Below are 17501 nucleotides of genomic sequence, written 5' to 3' on the forward strand. Positions count from 1 at the left end.
GCCCCAGAAGCTAGACCAGGCAAGGAAACGGATTCTCCCCCAAAGCCTCCAGGAGAATGCAGCCCTGCCAACCAGCTTTATACTTTTGACCTCCAGAACCTTAAGATAATAAATTTATGTTTCTTTTTTAAGCCACTAAGTTTGTGGTAGTTTGTTATAGCAGCAATAGGAAACTAGGACAAGTTAAAACATATATATATATATATATACACCCCCATATATGTACATGTGGGTATGGATGTGTAGATATAGAGAGAGATACATATATGTGTATATAAAAATAATACATATTATACATAATAACAATATCTATATTATATAGACACTATATCTGTATGTGTGTGTGTGTGTGTGTGTGTGTATATATATATGGTTTTTTTCCCTACTTTATCCACGGTGCCCAAAACAGTGCTTGACACATACTAGAGCTTAATAAGGATTTGGTGAATAAATGAATGCGTGAATTGTTAATGCTTTCTGGAAAGAGAGTGGGTGGCCACAAGAAGTAAGGGCCATGTAGTCTCCCCTCAGTGCAGCTGAGATGAACGGTGCTGTCAGAGATGCCCCGAGACTAAATCAGCCACCAGAGTAGAGAGAGCACTTGTCCCACACTCATCAGTTAGAAAAACAAAGTCCCAACACACTGTCAGAACCTGGCCACAAATACCATCACTTTCACAAAAGCAGGGTACCAGCAGTTCTGCAAATAGCTCTCAAACCGGGCTGGTCGATGGCGCGATGGCAAGGCCACACCCCAATTATCATAATAGTGTGTGTGATCAGTTTGCCTCTTCAGGTTAAGAAACCTTAAGAAAAGCTGTTGCCTGATCTTTCATTTCCTTCTTTTGTGGGTATAAACTGCATGCCTAGCAAGGCCAGTCAAGGAACTGTTTGCTGGGTTGGGGGGGGGTGGGGGGCACCCACCATCTTTCCTACGTGCGGCTAACTCAGGAAAACAGCCAAAGCTGACTCCACGGACCTGGAATCCATGGTCTTACTTGTGTCAGGAGGGAGACCGGGCTGGAGGACCACCCACTCTCACCCGCAACGGTGGGCAAGCCAGTGGGCTGAGGAAGGTGCAAACAGTAAGTCACAGATAAGATGAAGAGGAAACAGAAAATCCCCTGACCTGGTATGTCCGCTTCAGGCTCACGAAGATGCTCAGGCGGTGGTCCCAGACCACAGAGAGTGCCTTGCCCAGCAGCAGGATGATGTACTGACCCGACTCCACCACCTCAAAGTGGGTCTCGTCCTTCATGGGCTTCTTCACATTCACCTGAAGGATGACAAAGCACGAGAACAGGGAGAGTGGAGGGCAGGCAGGAGTGACTGGCTCCTCCCTCTACCCCACACCCCTGCCTGCCACCACAGCCCTCCAGAACCACAGGTCGTTTGCCCCACCTGGTCAGAGCATGTCCCTTCCGGGCCAGCACCCTGCCTGGACGTTTCTGGGTCCGTCTTGCCTATCACTGGCCAAGAATCCTATGACTAGCCGATGACAGCAGAGGTAGCAGCAAAATCATAATTAGGAGATTAAAAATACAATGAAGCCAACTAGCAGAAGGTAGCCATCACCGTACCAAAAAAGGATTTTTTGATACTTGATCATTAAATGCATGTGGTCTCCTAGATTGGTTTTAACACGAATATGATTTGAAGCATCTCTAGGCAATTCATGTAAAAATCTATCCGTTTATATAAATGAGCACTAGACTCTTCCCTTTCCTTCCCCCTCCCCCGCTCCCCAGAGTCCCTGTCGCCAGGAGTCACCGCTGATAGAACAGGGAGACCATGGCAGGAATCATGGATTTCAGTTTCCAGAAGGACTCTGACCTGAGCCCTTGACTTAGCACAACTGTCACCAGTGCTGAAAACTTAGAGCCCATTTCAGCATGTTTGGCTGACTAATTTGTAAAATTGAAGTCATTGCTAAGGGCCTGTCACCCCTTTGCAAGGGTTCTCTCCTTAGTGACGTACCACATGCAGAGCTAATCTTAAGTGCACATCTCCTATTCGATATCACCACGGTCATGCGTCCTTTGAAAGAGTCGACACTGCTGACCCACAGTCAATAATGGGGAATTCTCCCCCCAATCCCCTGAGATCAGTGGTGCATATTTGCAAGAAGGTGGGGATGCGGGCTGAGACCATGGAACAAAATGAAGATACCAGGACAGGTCTGAGCCCAGAGCCTGGCACTCCCTGGCCCTCCACATGCAGCTTCTGGGGTCCCACCCAGACCTACAAGTCAGAATCTCAGGGTGGACTCCTGGGTCAGTATCTTAAGATGCTAGGTGGTTCTTCTGCACCCTTCTGAGAACCACTTCATAAACTCTTAGTACACAAGGACTGAATCTCTTTACTTCCCTTTTGAGCTCCCTTAAAAATATTTTATCTGAAAAGAACTGAAAAACAGAAAGTAAAAATCCCCCAAAACACCATCACGTCCCAAAATAAATGTTTCTGTGTGTTACATATAATGTATATGTATATATTTGTGTATATGTCATTTATGTGTGTATATATGATTGATGTGTATATTTGTATATATATTATATATGTACGAATCACATGTGCACACGTGTGTATGTGTGTGTACACGTGTACATGTGATATACATGTGTGTGATAGATGTGTAGATATGTATGTGTATATGTGATCTGTGTTTATATTATGCATATATGTGTATATGGTATATGATATATGTATACATGCTACTTATATACTATGTGTATGTACATATGCACACATATATTACCTGTGTACGTGTATGTGTATGCACATGTGGTATATCTGTATGTCACATGTATGTTGAATGTGCGCATGTGTGTGTTGTGTGTGTGCATGTGTGGGTGTGATCTGTGTGTGTTGTGTGTATGGTGCATACACGTGTGTGTACATGTATGTGTGTGTATACTGATATGTGTATATATAATATGTGTGTATATTTATATCTATACACTTAATATATAGATACATATATGAAAGGGAAAGGCCTCCTGCCCTCCAATCCCCACTCCACCCTCCAGAGGTAAGCACTATTCTTTGGCAGATATAGTTACATGTTCTTCTCCACACACATCTCCGTACTTCATTTTATTAAAATGGGATTGCGTTATCCATAGTCATCTGCAACTTGTTCTTCTCATAGATTATGTCAAGGTCACATGATACAGCTCTACCTCATGCTCTTTAATGGCTGTACAATATTCCATCACACAAGTTCTAAACAATGCTTGATACCTGCCCTTAATCAGCTGACAGAAGAACAAAGGGGGTATGAGGGTGGAGGGGATAAGGCTGGCACTCACCTCCCCATCAAACAGCTCAATCTCTCCTCCTTCCACCAGGATGGTGACCCGCTTCTTGCATTTCACTGAAGGGTAGCTGCACCCCTCGTTCCCCATCAGGATCCGGAAGGTCCCAGGGTTACTGTCACAGTAATCCTGGAGAAAGGGGGTGCCAGGAGAGAAATATTACCTCTGCTACCTCTCCCCAGATCAGAAGATGGGTATCTCATCATCTCAGACCATCGAAGGATACGTGTTAAAGGATGTTACCATTCCATGCACGTGTGTGTGTGTGTGCGCGTGTGCGTGCGTGTGTGAGACGGAGAGACAGAGAGAATGAAATTGAAAGGGAAAGAGAATGAGATGGGGGTAGGAAGAGAAAGGACAGGTTTATCATCTTCAGCCATTACATATGAACCAGAATGCAAGCATGAGGAAGAGAAGGAGGGAGAGAGGGAGAGGGGGAAGTGGCCTGTGGTATGCTTTGCTGAACATATCAGCCTAAAGGCCCCTACCTAGAACCTGTCAGTGCTTAGTCTTACCCAGCTAACTAGGACAGTTTGACCACATTGGCACTTTGTGGCTCTCAATTCTGGTTGAATCCCTCTGGACTACTGGCCCAGAAATGTAACCAAAGGTCATTTGACACAGCTCCATGGTGCTGAGCTACCACCTCTGGTTGGGAATAGAGGATAAAGAAGTGCTGGTCCTTGCTGGTCAGTTGCATAGAAAATTAAGGAAGGAGAGACACGTTTCTAGCAAATACCTCCCCATGGTGACTATTGCTGTGGTATGACAGGAGAAAAAAAAAAAAAGACACTCAGGAAAAGGTGTGAGCCTTGCTTCTGCCACTTATTAGATACATTGAGCAAGTCACTTACCTCTCGGACACCCCCCCCCCCCCACAGACACATGCACACCTACAGTCTGCCCCTCTAAAAGACAGAATCAGCCCATACTGGGATTAAGTTAAATGGGTCTGTGTTGAGTTAATGGGATTGTGAAGGTAAACGAGGGAACAAAGGTACAGATGCTTTATACATGGTTCTTGTCATCCGCTGAGATTTGGCTAAAAAAGAGTCAAGTCTTGATAAGGAAGAAGGGAGAAAAGGGAGGATCCAGGACAAAGTATCAAAACGGACAGCAGGACTGGCTATGAAGGAAAACAAGCAACCCACAGAGAAGCACAATTTGAAAGAGACTCTAAAACTGGCCCACTTAGGAAAGCTTTGGTTGGGCAGGGGAAAAGCTGGGGAGCAATAGATCTGGCCAGCTGCTTCTCATGGCACTGAATTAGTCTAGTCATGTTTTCTGGATGCTCATATTTGAAATTGGCTGGGTGGTTGAGTTCTAGGGCTGGTGTCACCTCATCTTTTGCTACGAAGGTTGGGCAGCAGATAATCAAAAGACGGGCTGCCATATATAATCTGTAGCAAAGCTCTAGAGCAGAATACACGCCAGGTTCATAAGTGTCAGTAAAACCATGTCATGATGTACATGCCCTGTCTCCCCCAGTACACTGCATGCCTCTCTGGGGCCACACTGGGGCATGGGAGATAGAGGCTCGGTGAGTTGGTTCTATTGCTCACATCCAGCATGCTCTGTGCACAGCTGCTCGGCACTGCTGCTGGTTCCGCCCCACTCTCAGCATGCCCTGCAGACATGCATGCTCAGGCATCCTCACTGCCTGACTCATGGGGCCCCACAGCTCTTTCTCCGGGGCTGAGGCTCCTACGGGTTTGTGGTCCTCACTTTCGACCACGCCAAGCTCCTACCACTCCTCCCGAGAATGGAGACAGAGAGACCACATTTGTTTAAAGCTTCACAGTCAAGTTGTCTCATCCCTCATGAGAAAAGCACTCATACCTCCTTGCTTACTCACTTTGGTGTCAACCAGCAAGAGGAGCTTACAGGAGTCCACACGGTGGGGAGAGGGAGGCAGAGGGGCCGGTGCCCTTACTCACCAGCTAGGATTTCCTGGGCAATATGACTTTTCTGTGTCCCTGCTCTTCTGAACTGGACTAGGTTAGAAATGGAAATGGCGGACAATAGGATCATAGGGCGGGAAGCCGACTCCAGGGATTATTCCAACTGTCTTCTCCTGGGCCGTTCACCAGGGCACTAGTGGGGGGGGGGGGGGGCTCAGTCTAGCCTGGGCTGCCCTCCCCACTGTGCGTCCTGACAGGCTGTGTCTGCCAAAAGGAACCGATGCAATTTTCTAACTCCATGTGGGTGCTAACTTGGGCTGGTGGTCGCCTTGCCCCCACACCCATCCCAGTCAACAAAGGAGCTTCTGCCCTGTTCTTGTAAGTCTCCGGGTCAGCTGAAGGAAAATGGACCATTGCTCTGAATTTCAGGCCCCTCTTTTACAGGCTGGAAAATTGCTGCCGTAGAAATCAGCCCCAGTACTCTCTCTACAGACGTAACAGCAGAATCTGACCCAGAAACCCTCCAGAGGGCAGTCAGCACCTCCCGGCCCCTCCGAGAGACAGACAGCACCCCCGCCCTCCCTCACTCTCACCTGCACCAGGACGTACTGGCACTCCCCAGGGAACAGGTATTTGAGCCCGTCGAAGGTGAGGTAGTGTGCCATGCCGATGGCAGAGCACGTGGCATCACACACGTGGTCCGTGCAGTTCCACTTCCGGTCCCGACAGACGCTAGGAACAGTAATGGCCAGGATGACCAGCTGGGTACTGTGGTGTGGGGGGCTCTTCGGGGCATTGGGGAACGAGAGGCAGTGAAGGAACAGATTGCTGTGGGGTGCCACCCAACCCTCCAGGAAGCCTCTAGAAGTGAAGGACCTGTGGGGTGTGGATGTGGGAAGGCAGTTTGCAGTCATAAACGGTCACATTTTTAGAGCACAAGGCCAAGGAGGAGAGAGGGAAGCCACGCTGCTCTCCTGTTACAAGGGGGAAAAGTGAAGCAAAGAAGCAAACACGTCCCCCAAGGGCATCAGGAAGCCAGGGGAAGAAGCCCAGATGCTCTGACGACCCCCTGCTATGAATTTGCTGAAGTTCAGCCTCCCTGGAAGTTGCTGAGCATGGCCATGGGATCTCTACAGAACAGAGACACTGAGGTTGAGAGCCCTCTGAGGTGAACGGGGAGAACTAGACACAACAGAAGGAAAGTTCTGAGCTGGGAAAACAGTGATCAACCATCAACTTCTGCCAGGAGAGGTTTTGTGTGTACATAGCTCTGTTTAAATCTACAGTGATTTGCCAACTGCCACAGCACCCATCCCCCACCACCCTGTAACCAGAGCTGACATCAGGAAGCCCATTCTGTGCATCAGAGGTGGTAAGCTCAGACCTCAGGCATGAGAGACAGCTAAGCCCCTTCCAGGTCCCAGCCCTTTCCACCGCTGTCCACGCGGGCCTTCCCCTGAATCTGTGCACAGCCCAGAAGTCATGGCATGATGAGTGAGCAGAGCAAAGGGCCAGCGAAGGGTGGCCACAGAGAAGAAGAAAACCAGCCACCCTCCGAAGGTCTTTTTTGAACCATGCCATTACAAGGACAGTTGCAGTATGCTTAGAGGACAGTATGAGTCCAGAGAGGGACCCTCCAAAGCCCATGCCTTTTGGCAGCTTGGTCACACATGCAATGACCCATATGGGCTAAGGTCCTTCTTGGAAACACTACTCTCCCGGGAGACTGTCTATGCAGGGTCAGCACAGGTGAGGACACAGATTCTCCCCCACTTTACAGATAGAGAAACAGAGGCACAGAGAAAAGGAAAAGAATAACCATGTTCCCCCAGGGTGCTGGAGGCAAGTGCCAGAGGCCCTGTGGCTGTGTTCGTCCCTGTGTCCCCACTCCTGCTCACCCCACCCCAACGGCTCAGTCCCCAGGCAAGCCTCTCCCAGGGGCTCACCAAGTGTTGCAGTCAATTTTCACGGTTTCTCCTGGGGCATATTCTCTGCCTTGGTGAAAACAGGGACACCTTTCCAGAGCCACACACTTGTTCTCATGTCGCACCTAAGGGAAAGGAAGCCAAATGTCTTGGGGGCCATAGTGTGATCTAAAGCCCTGCTAGGAAGACAGCCTAGGCCACAGGCCGGGCCAGGGAACCCATGCACAGGCTGGGGCTTGGCAAACACGCACACCCATCCACATGGACCCCCTCCCCACCGCTCAGGTGGAGACACTCCGTTCACCCTTTGCCCTCATACCCTGCTGGGACCATGGTGGAGACTGGTAACCTGTGGCCGAAGCCCCTGGAATGCGCATATCTTAGACACAGTAATTCCACGCAGAGCATTTCTCCAAAGGAAATAGACTTAGGGACAAAGGTTAACGTAGAATCATTTATCATTGCAAAAAATGGAAACAACCAAGTGTTCGACAATAGGAAATTCATGAACTCTATTAAGGAATCTCCAGGTAGCAGTGTGCTCTGGAGCTAGTGGAAGCGCCCTTTGGAAGACTCTTAAATGCTGTGAGAGATATTGATGCTGTTCATTTTTTAAACAGGGAAAACTGTACATACATATGGTCCCAATCATAAAACTACATATATATATATATATATATATATGAAAACTATACACACACACAATGTCAAAAAAAGACTAGAAAGAAATACAGAAGTTCCATCCAAATCCAAATCCAAGCGATAGAGGAATAGAGGAATTTTATTTTCTTCTTTGGTTTTTAAAGTTTTTTCCCAAATGTTCATCAATGAGCCTGTATTATGTTTACAACAGGAAAGATGGATGATATATTTAATAAAATTTAAATGCATTTAATATGCTGGGGGTGAAGGCTGCATATTGGCCATAGACAGGGATGGACCAAAGCCAGAGTCTGGGGGCTTGTTCAAGCCCGCAAGCCCACTCCTCACCCAGTCCCCCGAGATTCTGACACCCTCCACAGGGTTATGCTCTGCTTCCCTGACTTCCGCCCACAAAGAAAGCACTATGTGAGCATGTTATACTCTCCAGGTCTGTAGGGCCCAGAGGGACAAAAGAGGTAAGACCAGCCCCAGTGGGCTCCAGAAGAGCTGTCCAAACCCACTCTGACCCCAGTGTGTAGACATGCTTCCACCCAAGAGGCAGCCCTGGACATCTGCTCTGGCGTGGCCTAATATAGGTGATTGAAAAGAACCCTGGGTCACCCTCAGGTGGAGGGACCATGGCACTTTGGTGCCAGAGCTACCTAAGGGGTGAGAAGCTCCTGGTATGTCAGGATCCATATGCTCCAGTCACTACTCAGACAAGCCTGAGTTCCCAGGGCTTGGAACCAGACAAAGCCCTGGGGACAGGGCAGTCTTGGCCTGAACAAAGGGCTTTTGTGTCAGGGACCAGAGGCTAAAGTAGTGTGTGTGTGTGTGTGTGTGTGTGTGTGTGTGTGTGTGTGTGTGTGTGTGTGTTTGGGGAAGGGATGGGAAGAATAGCCTCCATTGCTTAACCACCACCTTCACCCAACCCTAAGTCCTCAACACCTAAGTCAAGGGGGAGTGTTGGAGCACAGAGAATGAGGAAGAGGCAGGTCCGCCATGTCCCGTTCTCAGAAGACAATGAGCTTAGGCGCCCAGTAGGGAAGATGGCAGATTGGGAGGCACAGGGAGTGGGCGACCAGTGTCTCTCTACCACAGCCTTCATAAGCTGTCACAATTAGGGTTCATTCCCACATATCCCCCACCCTCAAGCTTCATCAGCTCTGACTTAAGTCCGTGGCCTGCCACTTAATGGCTACTCCTAGAATGACCACTGCATCTGCTGGGGAAGCTCAGCGAGCTCTCCAACACCCACACCTACCACCGATGGAGACCAGACAATAAGTCTCTTTATTGGAAACATTATGTGAGACAAAAGTGATGCACAGGGATGGATTCCAGGAGACAGAGCCCTGCTCACCTCACCTCACCTCACCTCAGCTCACCTCAGCTCACCTCAGCTCACCTCAGCAGAACATGAACTACACCTTCTCCTTCGAGCAGGCTGAGTGGAGGCTCCCACACCTCTTGGTCTGCATGCTGGCTGTTTTTACCTCTAGCCAGGATATTCAGCCCATTGACAAAAAGTCCTGCACACCCATGGCTCAGGTGGCCCTCCCCCAGCCCAGGGATGAATCCCAGCCCCCCTCCAATAGACATAAACTTCAACCCAGCTTGGTCATGAGATAATGCCACCACTGGGCAGCTCCCATTTCCTCCTCCTGCGCTCTCACTGACAAACCACATGGCTCCTCTCTGCCCTGACTCATTGATGGATTACAGTATTAAAATAGACTTGGTACTGGGGGAGAACTGCTATAGACAACAGGGGTGTGGGGTTCGATCCGTAAGTGACAGCTGGAGAGGGACCAAGCATAACCTTAAAAGGAAAGAAGAGGGTTTCCAGGCCTCACCTCAGTACTGGCTCCGACTTGGGAGAGAAGATCAAATAACACAAGCCCAGCCAAAAAAACCCAGAGAGTCCTAAAGCATTAAAAAAAAAAAAAAAATCCCTGGAGATAGAAAAATAAAGGCACAACACTGGGGATGAACAGGATCCAGAGGAGGACCGGGCGGACACGTGGGGTAAGCCAGGATAGCAGTCCCCAACTGGGAAACATCGCTTGAACATCATGTTCAAAATGAAGAGAACCGTCTCTGCCTAGCGTTTGTCCCTTTGGGACACCAGAAGAATAAGATAAAGTTAACAAGTGCCCTTCCAAGACTTCAGAAGAGAACAGGCAGAAATCGTTGTCACTATTCATCAACTTGGGACATCTTGAGGAAGAATGGTTCACGCCAAGAACATGGTACTAGGTCTTGGACAGCTCCAAGAAAAATTATGAAGTAGAAAAAAATTGGTTTTTTTACTCTTCTCTGAAAAGGCCCCATCTTCCCCCCCGCCCCCCAGCCCCCATGCATGAACACCATACCAGCCCATTCTCCAAAATCTTTTTTGACTTCCAACTATCCTCTGTTCATTCTCCCTACCCCATCAACACTTCCAGCTCCACGCAGCTGACTTCAACTAGATGTTTGTTAAGGAGGAAAGAATCTCATTCAATAATTCATACTAAGGGGCGAATGACTTCCTATGAGGATTTATAAGTCTGTAAGCTTTCTAAAACTCTTGTTAACCAAAATGAATTTGTGCTCATTATATGTCAGTAAATCTGATTAGGTGACCAATCATATAAGGAGTCAGAGATATTTTTGAGACAGAAAGGCTGTGGGGCCTTTTAAAATTACATCTCATAGGATTTACAGTGCCCACATGTGAGGCCCACCCTGGATGGGCCCCAGAGCCCCAAACTCCACATTTCAAAAAAGCAATGCCAGAGTCTTTTTATTCTTCATATTGGGTCAGTGAGAAAACCAGGCATCAAAGGACCAGAGAGATGAACAATGTTTCCCAGCGGCCAAGGGCTTCCTCGTAGCAGCTGAACTAGGTACCAGCTAGGAAAGTGTCACTACTAGATTTCAGAGGGTAAGTGAGAGTCCCCCAAACAGGGGTGCCACACTTTCCACGACCACCTCGCTGGAGGGAGGGAGGCAAATAGGGCTGAAAGAGCCCAGTCTGGGACTCAGGAAACCAGGATTTCCACTATAGAACTATGTAGCCTTGAGTGGTTCTGGTTCCTTTCTTTCTTCAGACTCCCATGTGATAGAAGGGGCAGAAATCATGAGTCCTTAGGGCTTCTCACTTCACCAATGAATACCGTTCCTGAAGAGAATTAACAGGGTGGCTGGAATGAGTGAGCTAGGCAGTGGGTTGTGCTTTGCTGTCACCTCGTGGTAAAAGTGGGTAATATTCTAACAAAGGCAAATTCACTCAATTTTTGAACTAAAGAAAAAGACAGAAATTTTTCTAAAGCAACCCCCTTATTTGATTGATCTCATGGGCCTCCGAATGTGGACACTGAGGTCTTAAAATTGCTCCCAGTGTGTGCTGATTTCCTATAGCATCTCTCCGTTCATAATATGATTCATGGTTTTCCTCCCCAAGCTTCTAACAGCGGTCATCAAAGTACCACTTATTAAGCGACTTCCATGGCCCTGCCACTGTCACCGCCAGTCCTCCCAACCGCCCTCCTAACACAGTTTTACAGATGAGAAAAATCAGACTCAATGACTTGCCACTCCGTTAAGTAAATGTCAGGAGTCAGGATTCACACCCGGAAGGACGGAACTCCAAGTCAGTGCCTTTTCCATGCAGCCTCTCCACCAACCATTTATCAGGGAGGGCGGCACTGGCCACATATCGAAGGCATCCCCCCGACTTTGTTCCATTCAAGGAGACCTCTGCACCAGCAGAAGGAGCAGATGAAGTGGCCAGGAAACCCCATCTCTCAGCATGTGCCAGGCCTGGCACAAACTGCAAAGAGGAGGGACCCCCAATCCATTCCCAACATTTTCAGACAGTTCCTGCTGGCCTTACAGTGGACGCTGAGTGATGCCTTCCTTATATGGGGAGAGGCAGTCCTCAACCAAGAGCAGTGCTGCTCAAAGCGTGGTCCCCTGGCCAGTGCCGGTCTGTGATGATGTGAGTACGTAAAAGGATTAGGTGCTGGGACAATCATACGGCAATTGGCCTGAGTAATACATCACATCTGAATCTAATAAAAATGGGGGGAGGCTCATATTTTGTATGTCCTTGCTTTTTGTTTCTTTTTTTCCGATCATTTGTTTCTATTGTATTTACAAAAGCTTTGGTCCATGACAGATCGAAAATGTAAGAAAATAGGCCCTTCACGGATCTCTCCTGTGGACAGAAGGAGGTCAGCAGAGCCTCTGAGACTGAGCCTTGATTATTTACGAAAAGAATTAAAGCTATCCCTATGATTCTGTAAGCACTTTCACCTACAACCCCTTTGGGCCCGCAGCCAACACGTGATGAAGACAGAACAAGAATTATGTGCCCATGTCACAGATAAGGCAACTGAGGCTCAGAAAAAGAACAAACGCTCACCCAAGGGCAAGTGAAGCCTGAACAGAGAGCTCGGCCCCCTACCCTGTTCCTACTCAAGTGCTCTTTCTGCTCCCCTAGATCTGCCCCCCAGCAAAGAGCTCCTCCCCCACCCTACCCCATCCTGGCCCCCGCTCAAGTGCACAGAATGAAGAATCCCCAACCTCTTCCCCCAAACCCTCGGTCCCATGCCACATCCTCACACCTCTCCCTGGGGACAGGCCGCACCGAGAAACACCCCTCGGTAGGATGTCTACACTGCGGGCCCAAACAGCTCCTTTGTCTTTGCGCTGCGGCCAGGAATACGTGTCTGGTGCAGTAGCCTGCACACTGAGCACCTCATACATCACGGACTTCTCTGCTCTGCTGAATCCGGCCTCAACGATTTGCACCTCCATCGGCATCCTAATGAAGCAGTTGTAAAAAGAACCCAACCTCTTCCACTCTGAGCTTTTGAGCTTAGAATCCCCTGCGGTTGAGGTTAGAGTCACCTCATCGTATGACAGATACCTAAAGACTGTCCTCAGAGTGCGCGCCAAGCACTTTGGGAATGCCAGGGAGCTCCTGATGGTGTGCCCACATCCTATGCATGAGGTCTCACTCTCCACTGGGGATTTGGGACCATGATGCAGCTGTTGTGGTTGTTATCTAAGATGATCTGTCCTGTTTACTTCATTGAAAAAAAAAAAAAGGTTTATCTAAGAGTCTCTGATGCCGACATAATCCCCTGAGTGATGCCCCTTTTCTTGCCAGAGGCTTCTCTGATGTCTGGAGAATTTCTCCTCCAGGTACAGTGAAAGGACAGTCAAATAAGAGGCCCTCAGGGTAAAAAGAGCAATACAGAATCTTCCTCTCCCCCATCCTATTTTTCTTGCCCCTAGCCAGCTCTGAGTCTGTCCTCCTTATTTAGCCTCCTTGAATGGCCCCCTCCTGCGAAGGCACCAAACAAGACCTTCCAGGTGGGGGTGCTCCCAGGCCAATCTCTAGCTCCTCCATTAGAAAAGACAGTTCAGAATTGTCAGAGACTAAGGCAGAGGGGAAGATCCCCGGGAGAATGAAGAGCTAGTCTCTCTGTCTTGGAGGAGGGCTGGAGGGGAAGGAGATAAATCGAGTGCCCTGCACAAACCCCAACGCGCAGCCTGCCTGAGGGCCATCGGTGGTGGGTCCCAGTTCCCTCTGCAGGATATTGGCAGCTCCCACGGCCCAGGACCCCGCCCCTCAAGCCAAGGCCTGGGCATCACTCACGCCCTGTACAGTCATATAGGAGAGCCATCCTGCCCCCTCCTGTTTTGGCCTCTACAACCCCTGCCCCAGCCCCACACTACTCACTTTGGGTGGGTATTGGGGAATCAGATTCAAGGAAAGCAAGAAGACATGATGCTTTTGAAACAGAAAAACCCAGAAGTTACATCCTTCAGGGTGACAAGAATAACCTATGTATGCAGTCATCCCCGCCCCCTTATCCACAGGGACACATTTCAACACCCCCAGTAGATGCTTAAAATCGCAGATAGGACCAAGCCCCATATATGCTGTTTTTTTCCCTATACACCCATTCCTATGATAAAGTTTAATTTGTAAATCAGGCACATAAGAGATTAACAGCAATAACTAAAACAATTATAACACTATACCATAAGAAAAGGGATATGGATGTGGTCTCTCTAAGTATCTTACTCTACCCGCTCACCCTTCTTCTGGTGATGATGTGAGAGGATAAAATGCCTTTGTGATGAGGCGAAGTGAGAGGAATGGTACAGACACTGAGACAAAGCGTTAGGCTACCGCAGACACCTGCTTCTGGACCCTCGTTGACGGTGGGTAACTTTCACTGCGGGTAGGGGGATAACAGTAATATATGTGTACAAAACTGGGCCACATGCAGGCTTGGCAGGGAGGTAAGGAGCCTGGGCCCCGCACCAGCAGCCATCTAGAACCAGGTGGTGGCAACCCAGCATGCCTTGGACGATGCAAGTCATCCCAGACACTGCTAGCCACAGGCTGTGTGTCTGTTAAGAACTGGCCAGGACCTCGTGACTCACTTCACAGATGAGGAAAACCAGACTCAATGAGGGGAAGAGACTGGGGCTGGTCCTTGCTGGTGAAGCGGCAGCAACATCAATCAACATCTTCTCTTGCGATAGAAAGTTCTACGCATATATGCAAATAATATGCAAATATATGTGTGCCCTCTCCTCTTCATATGGGGAATGCAGCAGCCCTTGGGAAAATTCCAAGGGAAATACCTGTTTTCATGGTAAGTATTTTCTGGAAATACTCGCTCTGCTTCCTGTGGCACATCTGTGCACGAAGTTCCTGTGTTTTTGTCGGATTTCATCAGGATGGAGTCCAGACCCTTTCCCACCATCTCCCTTCCCGGCTGTGGTGGCTGAGTCAGCCACAGAAGACTGGAAGAAGTCCCCCACCCGTGCCCCCATCACCACCTCCGCCCCGTTACCATTCTTGCTCAGCTCCTGTTTCTTCCTCTCTCTGCTCCCAAGCCACCTCCCCGCTGCTTAGCCCACAGGGAAATGCAAGGCTGCCCACCCTCTGTGGCTCCGGTGGCTTACCATGCCCGGGGGGCAGAGGCAGCCAGAGACGCAGCCTGTGCTCATGCACTGCAGGTCATAGTTCTGGCAGGTTTTGGCACACTCGAGCCCTTCAGCTCTCGGGTTATCAGCAGGACACACCAACTTGACCATGGGAGGCCGGCAGGACAGGCTCCTTTTGCCTTGGAGGTAGAAGAAAGTAAAAGAGTCGATGCATCTCCCGTCCACACTGTCCTTGGTCCCCCCACCCCCCGGGGCAGCCACTTGCTTCGACAGACCCAGCCGCCCACTCCCTGGGATCAGGTGCTCCAGTGGGCCTCGCCCTGAGCCAGGATCCCCCTGTGAGACTGGATGGCCGCCTCATCTACTCGTCTGGGCCCCTGACCTTTGCCTACGTCGAAGGCATCCCTCCTGCCCTCTGCATCCCCACGTCAGCCCGCTCCTCATTCACCTTGAACCTACCGCAGCAGGTTGCATTAAATCAGGATGTACTGTGGAAATGCCCAGACCTAGGCTTTAAAGGACCTCTGTTTGGGTGCTAAAAAGGAAACTTTGTGGGCCCCAGCTGGACCGTTCATAAAATGGTCACAACTAATTTAGCCACAAAATCTTTAAGGTGGACTTTGCTTCCATGTCATCCTCTGCCCAGCCACTGTCCACTCCATTTGTTCTGTTTCAATTTGCTACCCTCTGTCTCTCCACACTCCTCCCTGCCGTCTCTGCTTTGTCATCCTCCATCTGATCACCTCTAATGCTACCTTCTGATATACTATCTATTTTACTTATTTGTTCATTGCCCACCACCCCCACTAGAATACCAGAATATATGTTCCATGAAAGCAGGGGTTTTTTTTAAGACTTTATTTATTTATTAGAGAGAGAAAGAGAGAGAGCAAGCACAAGCAGGAGGAGAGGCAGAGGCAGAGGGAGAAGCAGGCTCCCCACTGAGCAGGGGGACATGGGACTCGATCCCAGGACCCTGAGATCATGACCTGAGCCGAAGGCAGACACTTAACCGACTGAGCCACCCAGGCGCCCTGAAAGCAGGGGTTTTGTCTCTTTTGTACATGGATGTATCCTACTTCCCGACAGTTGGTGGGTAACAATGACTGAATAAATGATGACAGGAGGATTGCCACAGCACTTTCCTTTCAAAAACCCAGATGCACCTCACAGCATTTATATCTGACTATATAGAGCACTTACTATCTCCTGTGGACAAGTTCCAGCCTTACTTTTAAACAGAAACTTTTGTTAAGAAGCTGATACCCTGAAAGACTAAGTGGACCTTCCAAATTGCACAGAATTCTAGGAGCTTCCTGACATACATACATACATACATACATACATACATACATAATAAATTTTAAAAAGCACCTTCCAGGGACTATAGGCTAGAAAACGGCCAAGAGGGTGGTGACACAAGCAACCGTCGGAGAGAGGGACAGAAGGACTTAGTGACCCTCTCAGGTCTACGGTGGACTGAATGTCCTGCCCCCTCAAAATTCACGTGTTGACCCCAAAGGTAGTGATGATAGGAAGTGAGCCCTTTGGGAAATGATGGGGGCCATAAGGGTAGAGCCCTCACAGATGGGATTCATGCTCTGATGAAGAGAGCCCACCGAGCTGCCAGCCCCTCTCGCCCTATGAGGACACTGAGAAGTCTGCAACCCTCACCGGGACCCTGCTAGCACCTTGACCTTGGACTTCCAGCCTCCATAACTGTGAGAAGTGCATTTACAAGACAAATACAGAAATACAGAAATCTGTATTTCTCACACTTAAACCACCTAGTCTGTGGTATTTTGCTATGGCAGCCTGAAAGAAAGAGACAAGGTTGCAAGTTCTGATTTCAACTTCTGAGCCGTCCACGTGCTTGGGATCTTGCCCCAGCTTAAGGCTGAGAGATACTCCCCAAGCAGTCACATGGGGCATCCTGACTTCTCTCCCAGGGCAAACTGGAGAACAAACACAGAGCACACACCCGGGTCACTTAGAGAGATGGGGTCTTGAGGGAAGAGAAAAGCAGAGAGAGGTGGTCAAGCTGGCAGTTGAAAATAGCCCATGTATCTGTCTAAAATCATCCCTCTCCCTCTACTGGGATAGTCTTTTCCAAGCAAGGCTCCATCTGGAAGCCAATTAGTTCTCCTTGATCATAAACGTGAATATGGTCCCACCAGTGCCAGGCCAGCCCCTTCTCCCTTCTGTGTCTTGTCCTTAAACAGTGTAGCAACTATTAGGACCTTCAAACTGAGAACAAAGGGTCCAAGATCCCTGCATTCAAATCCATCTGAAAAGCTTTCTAAACAGGTGTCCTTGTCATTAAAGACCTAAATGTGAGATCTGAAACCATAAAAATTCTAGAAGAGAGCACAGGCAGTAATCTCTCTGACATCGGCTGTAGCAACTTTTTTCTAGTTAGGTCTCCTGAGGCAAGAGAAACAAAAGTTAAAATGACCTATTGGGACTACATCAAAATAAAAAGCTTCTGCACAGTGCAGGAAACAGTCAGCAAAACTAAAAGGCAACCTACTGAATGGGAGAAGATATTTGCAAATGACATATCTGATGAAGGGTTAGTATCCAAAATATATAAAGAACTTACACAACTCAACACCCAAGAAACAAATAATCCAATTAAAATATGGGTAGAAGACATGAACAGACATTTCTCCAAAGAAGACATCCAGATGGCCAACACACACGTGAAAAGATGCCCAACATCACTCATCATCAGGGAAATGCAAATCAAAACTACA

At 48.7% G+C, this 17501-nt stretch overlaps 1 protein-coding gene across 1 annotated transcript in view; it reads right to left on the reverse strand.

Moving 5' to 3' along the window:
- Nucleotides 1–17501, reverse strand: part of VWF (von Willebrand factor) — a 136294-nt gene that overhangs the window by 54235 nt on the left and 64558 nt on the right. The window contains exons 17-21 of the mRNA XM_028121141.2: nucleotides 14764–14924; nucleotides 7165–7268; nucleotides 5812–5950; nucleotides 3312–3446; nucleotides 1130–1276 (exon numbers count right to left, since the gene is read on the reverse strand). Of these exons, the coding sequence (XP_027976942.1) occupies nucleotides 1130–1276; nucleotides 3312–3446; nucleotides 5812–5950; nucleotides 7165–7268; nucleotides 14764–14924 (686 nt within the window). The remainder of the gene's footprint in view (nucleotides 1–1129; nucleotides 1277–3311; nucleotides 3447–5811; nucleotides 5951–7164; nucleotides 7269–14763; nucleotides 14925–17501) is intronic.

This window comes from Eumetopias jubatus, unplaced genomic scaffold (genome assembly GCF_037043125.1).
Source record: "Eumetopias jubatus isolate StellerSeaLion01/CBP00866 unplaced genomic scaffold, mEumJub1_p1.0 scaffold_8, whole genome shotgun sequence".
Lineage (NCBI taxonomy): Eukaryota > Metazoa > Chordata > Mammalia > Carnivora > Otariidae > Eumetopias > Eumetopias jubatus.